The 14,129-nt window shown below is 35.4% G+C and overlaps 1 protein-coding gene across 2 annotated transcripts in view; it reads left to right on the plus strand.

The window, feature by feature from the left end:
- DCDC1 (doublecortin domain containing 1) overlaps positions 1–14,129 on the plus strand; it is a 485,161-nt gene that overhangs the window by 21,796 nt on the left and 449,236 nt on the right. For both annotated transcript variants that reach the window (XM_053899858.1, XM_053899859.1), the window contains exon 4: positions 5,241–5,410. In XM_053899858.1, the coding sequence (XP_053755833.1) occupies positions 5,241–5,410 (170 nt within the window). The remainder of the gene's footprint in view (positions 1–5,240; positions 5,411–14,129) is intronic.

The following is a 14,129-nucleotide window of genomic DNA, read 5'->3' on the forward strand; positions in this document are numbered from 1 at the left end:
CTGGATCCATCATTTCATTAGGGTTTGTACTGTGGTGATTTGCTGCTTCTTTTATTCCATCTCTATGTATTAACTATGATTCTCCTTTGAATAAGAATCTTCTCTCACCATCTGTTTGGTTATCCTGAATTATAGCCCATTCAGGAAAGCAGGAAAGGTACATTTGTCATTTTTCAGAGCAATAACTTGGTGCCCTAGCGATCAACAAAAGGCGAATGATGACATAATGAAGTTTTAAAATTTTATTTTAATATTTTTAGATGCTCATTGGTTTCTATATGTTCGATGTTCTGATCTTTTACATTTTTTTAATGTTCAGAGTGCCCCTCTTCTGCCAGTGGAATTCCCTTCAAGTTTGTTCCTGTGTCCTTTTGACATGCTTCACTTGTCTTTGATAGCTTCTTTGTTTTCAGACATGATAAAATGTGGTAGTTCCTGGTACATTTCTGGCCACAGATCTGAATACTTATAGGGATTCAAAAACATTAAAACATTAAAAATATTAACCATCTGTTCCTCAGTGGTTGAAAATTGTATGTACTTTCTTTTCTCCTCAAACTTATGTTTCTATTCCATTTCTTCTACAGAATTTTATCTTTCATGCTTGAAGTCCTTTATCGGCTTTCTTTAGGAAAGCCTATATATGGAAGGCAAGGTTCTAGACATTGATTTGCTAATAACTATGTACACTTGCATGCCCCTTGGAAAGTCTCCCTGTGCTGTTTTGTTATTGGTAGTTAGTGTCCCAACTTGAAGACAGTCATGCCTCTTCTCTTCACTGGCTGACACATTGTACCTTCTATGTGCAAGTACATCAACTTTATATAGTGGCTACTATTCTTAACCCTTTCCTATAGATGAAGAAACTGATGTACAAAGATGTCTAAAGTGTCACAAATAGCAAGTGGACAGTGGGGATGTAAACCCAGATACCCTGCTCCAGAATCCAGGCCTATAACCACTATGTATTGAATGCCTTTTAGTTAGTTAGTTAGTTAGTTGAGAGAGAGAGAGAGAGAGAGAGAGAGAGAGAACATGCAAGTGAGTGGGGGAAGTGCAGAGAGAAAAGGAGAGAGCAAATCCCAAGCAGGCCCTGTGCCTTTAGCATGCAGAGACTGACACCAGTTTCTATCTCACAGACCCAACTGGGACATCATGACCTGAGCTGAAATCTAGAGTTAGATGCTTAACCAGCTGAGCCCCACCCAGGTACCCCTTGAATGCCTCTTTATAGAAAGGTGCAGGGGAGCCTGGGTGGCTCAGTTGGTTAAATGTCTGGCTTTGGTTCAGGTCATTATCTCCTGGTTTGTGAGTTTGAGCCCCACATCAGGCTCTCTGCTGTCAGCAGCGAGAGAGCTACTTCAGATCCTCTGTCTCCCTGTCTCTCTGCCCCTCCCCCACTCATGTACATGCTCTCTCGCTCTCAAAAATATTAAAATAAAAAAATAAATAAAAATAAAAAAGAGTGGAAAAGCAGATCTAGGGATGGGCATGAGTGGAAAGCTTATTATATTCATGTAAAATGGTTAAGAGATGGAAAGTAAAAAAAACATGGTTTTTCAGTGTGTGAGTAAATAAACTATGCATGTGTTAATAAAACAAGGCAGTGCTGTTACCTTTACTCTGCTAAAATGCCATAGTGGTGTCACTCAAATTAAAATTAACACATTTTTATTTCTTTAATTTCCAGATAACAGTTTTCATTTAATTAACGTACATGAATGTTATCTGCAAGCCTATTGTATTCTGCATATTGTACTTAACCTGTTAATACATTCTACTTCTAGTGAGGATAACACTTTTCATAGTAACATTACAGAAGAACTATTGCATTTAATAATTGTCATGATTTTACACTTACACAACTCATTTCAGCTAAAGGTATCCTGAAACTATTTTACATGGAAAAAAAGAAAACCTATACCTACCACTAAAATGATAAGTTACTGCTATATTTCAAGAGATATTTTTGAATGTTTGGTGCAAATTTTCTTAGTTTTTAATGATTAGACTATATATAATAAACACACCATGACAAAGTATTTCATTCTACAAGGTGATTTACTCTTTAATCATAAAGTTTTGCCTTGCTATACACAGCTGGAGTTTTTAACTTTTAAGCATTCCCCAATTAGGAAGACCTAACCTATGAAGGAATTGAACAGTCAATGGTTGTTGGTTGTTATGGAAGTCTGAGAAGAGAACCTTAGCCCTCCTAATGTGAGAATCTTAAAGGAGGAGGGGCAGGGGGAGAGTGTGAAAGCCAACAGCCCTTTGGTCTTTAGGTGGAATACCAGAGGAGTGCTGGGCAAAGAATAGCTCTTTTTATTATTACTAACATGGAGAAAGAGAACATTCTTATTTTGATATAGATTGAGATTCACCTTACAATTTTTTTAATGTTTTATTTTTTGAGAGTGCATGTATGTGCCCGCAAGCTGAGGAGGGGCATAGAGAGAAAGAGAGAGAGACACACACACAGACTCCGAAGCAGGCTCCAAGCTCTGACCCATGAACCCATGAACCACGAAATCGTGACCTGAGCCAAAGTTGGACGCTTAACTGACTGAGCCACCCAGGCACCCCGAGAGTCACCTAACATTTAATGAATGTCTACCATGTGCCAAACACTGTGCCAAATACTTTCATACTCACCATTCATTTAATCCTCATAACCATGTGGATAACTGGTTTTGCAAATGAGATGACTAAAGCTCAGAAAAGCTATAATACTCAAGGTCACTTATAGTTATTTGGAAGAGAAAGACATGATCTTATGTATTCTAGGTATATATTTCTCCATTATATTTGTGACTATAAGTTACATTACACTCCTTTTACTCTTCCATATGCTTAATTAAAAGTAAGTCTAGCAACTTGCTAACTAGCTAACTTGCTTTCCTGGATAGCAGTTTAGTTCACAGATTATCAGGAGTTTCAGGATTAGATTCAACTGCAAAAAACAAAGACCCTCTTTCAAGTCTTTGCTAGGATTTTATCACCTCAATGAGGCCTATACTGACAAACCTTTTTAAAAGTACACTCCCAAGGCACCTGGGTGGCTCAGTTTAAGCATCTGACTTTGGCTCAGGTCATGATCTCACAGTTCATGAGTTCCAGCCCTGCTTTGGGCTTTGTGCTGTTTCAGCTCAGAGCCTGGAGCCTGCTTTGAGTTCTCTCCCTCTCTCTGTTTCTCCCTCTCTCTGCCCCTCCCCTGCACGTACTCTGTCTCTCTCAAAAATAAATAAACATTAAAAATAAAATTGCATTCCCTCCATTCCCAATCTACCTTGCCTGATCAATTTTTTTCCATAGCATTTATTGCCTAACATCTTACAGTTTACTTACTTTTTATGTTTATTCATCATCTGCCCCCACTAGAATGTAAGCTCCACAAAGGGCACAATTTTTTTCCACTAATTGTTCATTGAAAAATTATATATAAGTACCTAGAAAACTGCCAGGTATATTGTAGGTGCTCAATAAATAATCTATGGATAAACGCTTTTATTTAAGAATAGCAGTAAGGGGTGCCTGGGTGGCTGAGTTAAGTGACTGACTCTTGATTTCAGCTCAGGTCATGATCTCACGCTCATGGGATTGAGCTCAGTGTCAGTCTCTGCACTGACAGCACAGAGCCTGCTTGGGATTCTCTGTCTCCCTCTCTCTTTGCTCCTCCCTTATTCATTCTCTCTCTCTCTCTCTCTCTCTCTCTCTCTCTCTCTCTCTCTCTCTCAAAATAAATAAACGTACATTGAAAAAATAGAATAGCAGTGAAAGGTAAAAGTAGTATTTTTTGTTACCTTACAAGTAATATCCTTCCTGTTACTAGTGCTATGTCATGTTACCTAGGGACTCCTCATTATGATAGTAGGATACATCAGAGAGGAGACTGTGTGGCTATTTTTATAAGCAGTATGAGTGGGTGGTTACACCCTGGAAAGGGCCCTACAACATTCTTTGACATTATTTTTTATGGGAATATTCACATTTTTTTATTCTTGAGAAATTTGAGGTGATTTGTGTGCATTACTCAAGATTTCTAGGTTGTTGGGGGTGGCTGGGTGGCGCAGTCAGTTAAGGGTTTAACTCTTGATCTTGGCTCAGGTCAGGATTTCACAGTTTGTGAGTTCGAGCCCCACATCAGGCTCTGCATTGATGGCATGGAGCCCGCTTGGGATCCTGTCTCTCCTTCTCTCTGCCCTTTACCCACTTGTTCTCTCTCTTGCTCTCTCTCGCTCTCTCCAAATAAATAAATAAACTAAAAAAAAAAAAAAGATTCTAGGTTGCAAATAAGAGAATCCCAACTCAAACTATTTTAGCTAAATAAAAAAAAGAGAGAGAGAGAGAAATCTGTTGGCTTGGCTCACATACTCAGGAAAATGAAGAGATAGGGTTGTTTTTTAATACCAGGTTTCAGGGATTCAAATGTCATCAGAAATCTCTCTCACTTTTTAATCTCTCTCCATCTCTCACTTTTGTTTTTATCTGTTTTGGCTTCATTCTCAGTCATGGAGGTTTAACATTGTTCTGAAAGGTAGCAATCCCAGAGAACAGAGCATGACTTTTTCTTTACGGGGATTCTGATTTAGCCATCACTGTTTCTGGGAAAGGCACTTAGATTGGCTGGTCACAGGCATACTCACTTCCCTACTGGAAAGTAAGGCCACATAATTTAGAATTCTCCATTAGAATCAGGACAAAGGTAGAATTCAAAATGGAAAGGATGGAGGACAGGCAAAAAAAAAAAAAAAAAAAAGCATTGTGGTACACTTTTCAATAACATATTCCTCATGTTAAGTTTGTTATAATGAGCAATTTTCTAGCAAACAGCAAAAATGAAAATGCTTTAAAAAAAAGGAAAATGCTTTGCAATAAATTACCATTTTTTTTCTTTCTTGAATAGGATTATGCCATTCTTTTTTTTTTTAAGATTTTATTTTAAAGTAATCTCTATACCTAATATGGGGCTCAAATTCATGCCTCTGAGATCAAGAAGGGCATGCTGTACCCACTGAGTCAGCCAGGGACCTAGGATTATACTATTCAAAGACTCAGATTCATACTTTTGTTTTCCTTTAGACTTCATCTCTGTTCTTTTATCATGATATCTCACATTTAGCAATTGCTGCATAGCCTAGAACATGGTGAGAGAGAACTTGTGATGAATGCCTAGCCCCAATTTATGACCCTAGAGGATTTTACCTTTTTAATTAAATAACATTCTTCCTCATTTTTAGCTGAAAATGGCAAAAAGAGACACAGATGATCATGGAGCATCCATTTCTCAGTCTTCTTTATCCCCCTTGACTAAAGCCATGAAGGCATCACAGCAGAGCAGCACCAAAGGCACCTTCAGTGGAGATACCGTTCACCCAATTTACAAATGTATTTCAAAAGATTTACCAAGGTAAGAATATTATTTCAGCAGCTTACACTGAATTCTGAAGGAGATAAAGTGCCTACAAAAAGTTGTCTAATTAAATGTTCCTGGAGCTGATGTCAGTAATAACTTGGAGATATGATGGGTTATGAAGGTTGTTGCCTCAATTAGAGCCCTTCAATTTCTTCTACTTTATGGGAAGAAAAAAGGCAGATGATGTAATAAACATAAATTATACCTGGAGTCTGACTTGGACAGTAGTATAATGATAATAATAATGGCAGGACAGATAATATTGGCTACATGCCAGTCACCATGCTAACCTCTTAACCTGCATTATATCTATTTAGTTCTCTAAACAGCTGTGGGAGGAATATAAGGCAGGTAGTATTTAAACATTTCCATTTTACCTATGAAGAAACAATTACCTAGAGAGGTTAATTAACTTGACCAAGATCACAGAGCTGGTAAGTACAGAATGTATGATTTGAACCCATATGGATCTAACTCCACAGCAAGAACTCTTCTCTAGTATATTCTACCACACTTCTCAGAAATACAAAGCAGAGGAGGCAGATGTATTTTTCCTGTGTTTTTGTCTATTGGAAAATGAAAGAATAAAAAAGTTTCTGTTAGGTTTTGTTAAACTATTGGCTGGCTAAATGTGATGTCATAGTCTTTATGTTAAAAAGAAAATGTAACTATAAAATCGTTGAAGAGAATATTCATAAACTAAGGATAATGTTAATGTCTTATAAAAATGCCCAGTTACATTTATATCTTAACACAGTTTCATTATTTTTTTACGTATCAGTAAATTTAGACGAAAGTGAAATCTAGACTTTTAGTGGGGTGCCTGGGTGGCTCCGTCGGTTAAGCATCCTACTTTGGCTCAGGTCATGGTCTCCCGGTTCGTGAGTTCGGTTCATGAGTTTGAGCCCCACATGAGGCTCTGTGCTGACAGCCCAGAGCCGGAGCCTGCTTTGGATTTTGTGTCTCCCTCTCTCTCTGCTCCTCCCCCACTCATGCTCTGTCTCTCTCAGAAATAAACTTTAGACTTTTAGCTAATTTTTGTTTTGCTTTATTCCTCTGAACTCTGAGTATATCAGCAGTGTCTGAGATTATTTACACAGTGTACTAGCTATATGGCTAGATAATTTTTTAGAACATCATTACTCAATATAGTTATACTGTAGAGACATAAGTTACTCGTGAAAGTGTTTTCCTCAATAAGACAATGGAAAACAATTTCCAAATAGGATTTTTAAGTATTCCTTTATACAAATGCCATTGCTAATAAATGTGTCTACACATTTTTATTGCTTTAGAATTTATTTTTACCAATTTCCTTTTCAAAATCATACTACATTCACTTTTTATTCCAACTATCTTTTGTGCTTTTTTAGATTATTTTTTTCTGCTAGAGCTAACTGTAATTTCATTTATACAGTTTCTTTCTGCTTTTTTCTCATTTTCTTTCTTTGATTCTGACTCGTTTTAACTCTGGCTTTTTTTGTCCTTTTTTAATGTCAGTCTTTCTTTTCATGTGACACCTTCCTACTGCCTGTTTTTTAGTAGTTTATTTCAATGTGGTACTCATATTTCTTTGTCTGAATCCTAATTTCTTTTCTGTCACTATTACATTTTACCATCAACTTTGATTATGATGTACCTAGAAAATAAAGTAAATCTCCTGGTAATCGAATGGAAGTCAAAGACAATGCCCAGAGATCTTTTACTTTCATGCAAAAGAAAATGATGAGTTTCAATCTGAAAGGGGTCAAGTTCATAAAGGCTAATGGTAATCTAAGATCTGTTGGCATTAATATGATTATCAGAGAGAGGCAATTTTCTCTACGAATAAAGACATTTTCCCCCTGATTGAGGTTAAAACTTTTCTTGTCTCATTCTTGTTTTCCTTGCCACCTTTCTTCCACAATCTTTGTGATCATTTTATGAGAAATAATTATTAAAATATAGTCAATTTGTTGTTCTTTTACTTATATCACAAGAGATTATGTTTCTCTCCACTAAACACACTGTACATTTTACAAAATATGCCCACATGTATTAAATCCATTCATTGCAGCCATACAGTGACCAGTCACTTTAGTCTCATGTTATTACCTGATGCTATTAATTTATTCTATATTGTATTTACATTATTCACTCTTCACTCTTTCTTGTGTTCTTTCAGTGTTTTTTTTCTTTGTCCTTCTTCTATATTTGTAGCAGAGTGAAAACTGCTATACCAGGATCCTTCCCTTAACAAGAAAACTAATCACCATCAGTGTAAATGAGTTCAACAAAATTGTGCCAAAGAAGGTCTGATCCTCCCATTTTATGACTTACCAGTACAAGGTCAGATGACTGGAAATATCTAGCATCATTATGAAAAGCAGCACAATAGGAAACTTTTCCTACCTAGCTTTGGTGTGATGTATTTCCAGGTACGCTGGCACAGAGCACCAGCCTTTGAGACATGGATGGCAAAATTAATTATTGGTAACTGGTATCTATGGACAGTTCCGTCATATTTATAGAAAGATATTTCTAAGTGCTGAGTAGATTTCCAAATTAAAATTTCATTTTAAAATTAAGAGAATGTTGTAAACAGTATTTCTTTCTATCCCACATATAAAATATTTTATTGATTTTTAGCTGATGATCATCTAGGATGTAATTTCATGATTTTTATAATAGAAAGTTATAGTATCTTTTAATCTTGCTTGCAGCTGAGTGTGTTGCCAACTCTTTTAATTCCCTGCAGGAGAAATTTTTTTTAGTACATTAAATGAGGACTTATATCAGTTTTAAAAGTGAATTACCAACGGTTTTTTGTTATATGTTATCTGGGTTACTTTTCACAGACAAATCGTGCTTTCAAGGAGACTGGCAACACATAAACTATTCATTCACTTTTTAATGTCTAATTTTAGTTATCTTGGATTTTTCTTTACTTTTTTTTTTTTTAAAGGTAATCTCTGTGCCCAATGTGGGGCTTGAACTCATGACTCTGTGATTAAGAGTTGGATGCTCCACTGACTGAGCCAGCCAGGCACCCTGGGTCTTGGATATTTTTAATTGGAATGAGTCTTAGATGCCTTTATAAATAGAAACATTTGATCACATTGCTTTTTCTAGGGACAGTTTAAGTTTAGCAATTTCATCATTCCAAAGATGGGCTGTCAGTTCCCAGCACAGGATGGGTAGCAGAAGGGAGAGAGGGGAGACAGCAAAAGTTAATGAAGCAAGGCAACACCTTAAGTACCTCCATTGCCCAACAAATCACACTTTGTGCAGTTCATATTTTTTTTCAATTTTTTTTTCAAAATCAAAATCTCTACAGATCTAAAGATTAATGTATGATTTCCTTTTAAAATGTTAAAAGACTATATTGTTTCCTTTTGAAAATTTAGATTTCCTCTGGAAAAATTTCTGTATAATATCTGTAACCTCCCCAGTTTTAAAGATGTACCTTGCTCTTATTCCTTTGTACATTTGTATAAACACAAATATACTTTTCTTCCTTTGGGTGAGATGATCCTATATTCAGATGGTTCCTTTACCAATTTTAGAAATTGCTCCTCTTGTTTAGAATTTCCTTCTATAAAATTAAACAAGTTCAATTTAACAGACATTGAATAGCTCCTATAGCGTATATATGTGATTTGAATACTATGCATTGGTTATTATTCAATCATCAAGTGGCAAGTACAAATTTGATATAGTATGTATTGTAAAATAACTGGAAATTGCTTTGCAACTGGGATACCCTTACCTAAATTTCTAGGCCAAACTAGAAATATATTTTCTTCTGGTGTTGGAGATAAAATTTGAGGGGAATTGTTGAGTTTTATTATAATCACTTGTATTATTTACTTTCTATGATGTTTAACTTACATTTTATCTAGCTATTGTAGAAAGTTATTTATATCTTTAGGTTATTCATTTCATCAAGTTGGAGAAAGGTTAGGATGAAGTTTAATGAAATTTTTGTACTTTATGTACTGCAGAGATTTTATACAAGGTTACATTCATCAAACATATATAAGGTTATTTCTTTTATTAGTTGCATTCCAGTATTTTAAGTTGATGATTTATTATTGAATGTACTTGGGGTCATTTTCCCTCATGTTTCATTTTCCTATTTGTATTTATTCCAATTAGAGAGTTTAATTACTATTAAAATGGTAATAGGATAAAGATAAGTTTTACAAATGACAATATTAAAAAAAAACATAACTCTTCAGGAAGGTTTAAATGCCATACAAATATAAAGCAAGAAATCTATGCTTGTCAAATATACAGTATAAATAAATAATTTAGATGAAAATGGTTGACTACATTTAACAAAGAGACTACTAAATAATGAGGGGCTAAAGAGTGGTTGTTATACTTGATGTACTTCATTGAATATTGTAAGTAATTGCTATCCATAAAAATTCTATGGCTTCTGTATAGGAAAAAGAGACATTTTGACAGCCAACACTGGTATGAAGCAACAGCAAGTACAAATCCTTGGCATCTGTCATTATTCTGCTGTTGAATTCACATCTAAACTATGTGATTACTTAGACCTGTATGTTTGTTATTGAGCCATGATCTGTCAAAGTAGCCACACTTCCTAGTTATGAATAGAATTATTAGCCACCTGCAAATTTCTGCCATGGAAATCTAAATTCACCAGGGATGCTTTGTGTTTGAAAGAGCAGGGAAATAAAAACTCTGTGTCATTTTTATGCCTATGCTGAAGTTTTTGATGAAATGTTTCTACTTAAGTAAAAGTAAAATATTTAGAAAATACAATATTAGTTATACTTTAGTCCATTATAAAATTAGTAAAGATTTTGAATAAAACAAAAAGTAAAGCAACTATGATTAGAAAGCTGATTGTGTAAGTTAGGCTACTATTAGCACAAAGTAACAGAAAACTCAACTGAAAGTGACTTTAAAAATGAGGAACAGTCATTATCTTACATAACAAGAACCTCAGAGGCAGGCAATTCGAGGGTTAAATTCAGTGGTTCAGCAGTGTTTTCAAAGAGCCTTGCTCTTTGTATCTTTTCCTCTGCCATCCTCAGACTATTGGCTAGATCCTTGGGTATGACTCCTCCTACTCACAAGATGGCTTATTACATGTTCACTCAATAATGTCTGAATAAAGGGGTGTCTGGGTAGTTCAGTTGGTTGAGCATCTGACTCTTGATAGAAGCTCAGGTCATGATCCCAGGGTCATGGGATCAAGACCCTTGTCAGAGTCCACACTGACCGTGGTGTGGGAGCCTGCTTGGAATTCTCTCTCTCTGTACCTCTGCCCCTCTCCTTCTCTTGCTCTATGAAATGAAACGAAATGAAATGAAATGAAATGAAATGAAATGAAATGAAATATAAAATAAAATTAAATTATAAAATAAAATAAAATAAAAAAATAAATTTTATTTAAAAAATTTCTGACTAAAGAAAATGGATATTTGATTATTTCTTTTTTTAAGATTTTATTTTTTTAAGTAATCTCTACACAAAATGTGGGGCTCATACTCAGAATCCCAAGATCAAGAGTCACATGCTTTACTGGCTGAGCCAGCTAGGTGACCCTATATTTCTTTTTTATTAGGGCAAAATACATTTCTCCAGATGACTTTGCATCATGTCTCAGTGACCAAAATTGGATCATAGTAATGTAGTAATCATAGGCTGATTACTTAGCCTGCAAGGGACAAGGGAAATATAATTACCATCGTTGGTGTTAGACACTGAGGATTCACCCATGGGAACTGATTAGGGGATACTTTCCATGGGCATATAAAGAGGATGAATCCACAACATAACTGAGACTTTTCATCTAAGGAAAAATCAGTGGAATAACTGTTGGATAAATAATCAACATTGCCTGACATAACTCTTGGCTTTGGCTTTCTTACATTTTATTTCAAAAATTGTGTTTATTTTGTCAGTGGTATTTTAGTGACACATTTTGGCATGATGTCATAATTATCACAGAGTAGTTATTCCTTTATATCAACTACTGGTTAAGTTTCAGTAGAAGTGTCAAAGATGTAAAGCAAAGATCTTACCTTGGCAGAATGGGATATGAAATCATGTGAAATCGCATAACAAATCACAAAGCAAACATATCAATATGCAAACTAGTACATCAGTTTATACAGGATGTAGGGGAATGATTTAGAATAAGGAAGGCCTTAAGGAAGATGATAGTCACTATGAATTCATAGTCACTATGAATTCTACAGCTATAAGAACTAAATTCTGGCAAAACCCGAATGACCTTGGAAAAAGACCATGAGCATCAGATGAAACTGTAACACCAGATGACACCTTGATTTCAGTTTTATGAGATCCAAAGAAGAGGGTCCTGGGAAGCTTTACCCAGACCCTTGACCCATGGAAACCATGTAATAATAAATAAATATTGCTTTAAGCCACTAAGTTTGTGGTAATTTGTTGCCCAACAATAGGAAACTAATACAGATAGATGGATGATACATAGATAGATAGATAGATAGATAGATAGATAGATAGATAGATAGATATTTTTTAAGAAGGTATATTTCTGGGGGTGCCTGGGTGGATCAATCGGTTAAGCGTCCAACTTCGCTTCATGTGAGGTCATCATCTCACAATTTGTGAATTTGAGCCCCGCATCAGACTCTGTGCTGACAGTTGGGAGCCTGGAACCTGCTTCGAATTCTGTGTCTCATTCTCTCTCTGTCCCTCCCCCCATTTGTGCTCTGTCTCTCTCTGTCTCTCAAAAATAAATAAATGTAAAAAAAATTTTTTTTTAAAAGAAGGTATATTTCTGAAGTTGTATAATTGATATTCTTGTACCAACCTAATGTAGTAGAATTTAGGCTTTAGGCTGGAAAAAAATGCTTTCTTACTAGTGGTAAAAGAGTAAATAATACAGTGGTGAATTGGAATATTTGACAGAAATCAAAGTCTAGCATTTTATATGGGCTACATAATTGATAAAGTATAGTGATTCCAGCTATCAAATCTACCAGGGCAAATGTGAATGCACAGGAAGGAAATGCATTCCTATATGCAAGGGTAGCATAGAAATCTTACCAATCTTTCAAACAATTTGAAATCTTTATATATATGAATTGTTTACAGATATAATGAAAGATTTACAGTAAAGACACATCATAAACTTACAGGACAAGATAATAAGACTGACATAGAAATGTTAAAATTTATAAAATTATAAATTAGTCCAGGTTCCAGAATGTGGTAGATAGCTTCAACAGTAATTGAGGACAAATTGAGGTTATTTTTTATGATAAAGAATCCTTTCCTAAAACGACTGGTTTAGGAATCCACATGGATTTAAGCCATGGATTAACCACATGGATTTAAGGTACACATATCCTTGAAAAATGGAATAAGGAAGTATATATAGACCACAAGCCCATGGAGGGAACAATAAATGGGTATGATATGTTCTCCGGTTCTTGCATTATCTGGAAGGTAATTAATTAGTAATTTATATTAATCTTTAATTATAGGATTCATATTATAATATCTAATGTTTCCACTAAAAATAAGGTTAAACAATGCAGGGCATTCAATCTAATAGAAAAAAATAAAATAATAAAAAATATATATTATTTAATCCAAGAGTGAACAAGAAAGGAATTCAACGGAACAGAGAATGCATAGGAAGACTAGAAAACAAATTGTAAGGTTACAGGCTAAATTCTCAATTAAAAGACAGTCTTGGTGACGGAAATAACTGTGGGAAGGTATAGTACAATTCTAAAAGGCCAAAACTGTCTGTGGGGGGACAATAGCTATATGAAGATATATATAAATCTAAAGGTGGAAGAAAGTTCACTTTAATAAATCTGAATGTCATGAGATCTCTAAGAAATTTTTGCCGAGAAGGCAAAAAGATCTTTCAAAGGAAAAGAGGAGAAATAAGAGAAAGAAAGACAAATAAGGAGGCTATAATTATGGTTCCTTAAATACAATCTAGATATTAGAGTTGTATTAGCTAAAGAGCACTACTGGTTCATTGCTGCTAGTGTAGAACTACCTCCTTTGCCCACCTCTCCAATCAAATAATACAGTGTCTCTGCTTATCTTGGCATAGTAGACAAGCCATGCATCTGAGAGTCCATCTTACTCTAAGCCCTCCTGTACCTAGTTTTGGGCCACTGGTGGGTACTTTCCCATCGACAGGCTTGCCAGTGGCTTACGAGATTGCCTACCTTGAGAGTTCTACCCAGCAGGGCGTCCTAAACTGAATAGTGATGCAATTAAAGTTTTGGGGGCATTGAATGTGAGTCATAGAGAGTCTTCAGAAAGTAGTGTGGTACAGAAATAGGGAGATACATAGAGGAAGTTAGCAGAAGCCATGAGGAGTAAGGAGAAGGACAGAGGTAGGTTAGGCAATAATGACGTAAGAGGAAGAAGCAGTTAGATACAGAAGGATAGATGAGGTTGCTGAATAAAAAAAATGTGGCACTCTACTAGAGTTGTGGTATTTGTTGTTGTCTTTTAATTTTTTTTTTTTTAAGTAAGCTGGATGCCCAACATAGGACTTGAACGCATGACCTGGCAGTCAAGAGTCAATGAGCCAGACAGGTGCTCCTGATTTTTAGTATTTTAATTTGAGTATAGCTAATACACAATATTACATTAGTTCAGGTGTCCAACGTACTGATTGTACAAGTTTATACATTTTATTATACTCAAGTGTAGCTAACATCTGTTCCCATAC

Source organism: Panthera pardus, unplaced genomic scaffold, assembly GCF_024362965.1.
Source record: "Panthera pardus isolate Hobbes unplaced genomic scaffold, ASM2436296v1 HiC_scaffold_12, whole genome shotgun sequence".
Lineage (NCBI taxonomy): Eukaryota > Metazoa > Chordata > Mammalia > Carnivora > Felidae > Panthera > Panthera pardus.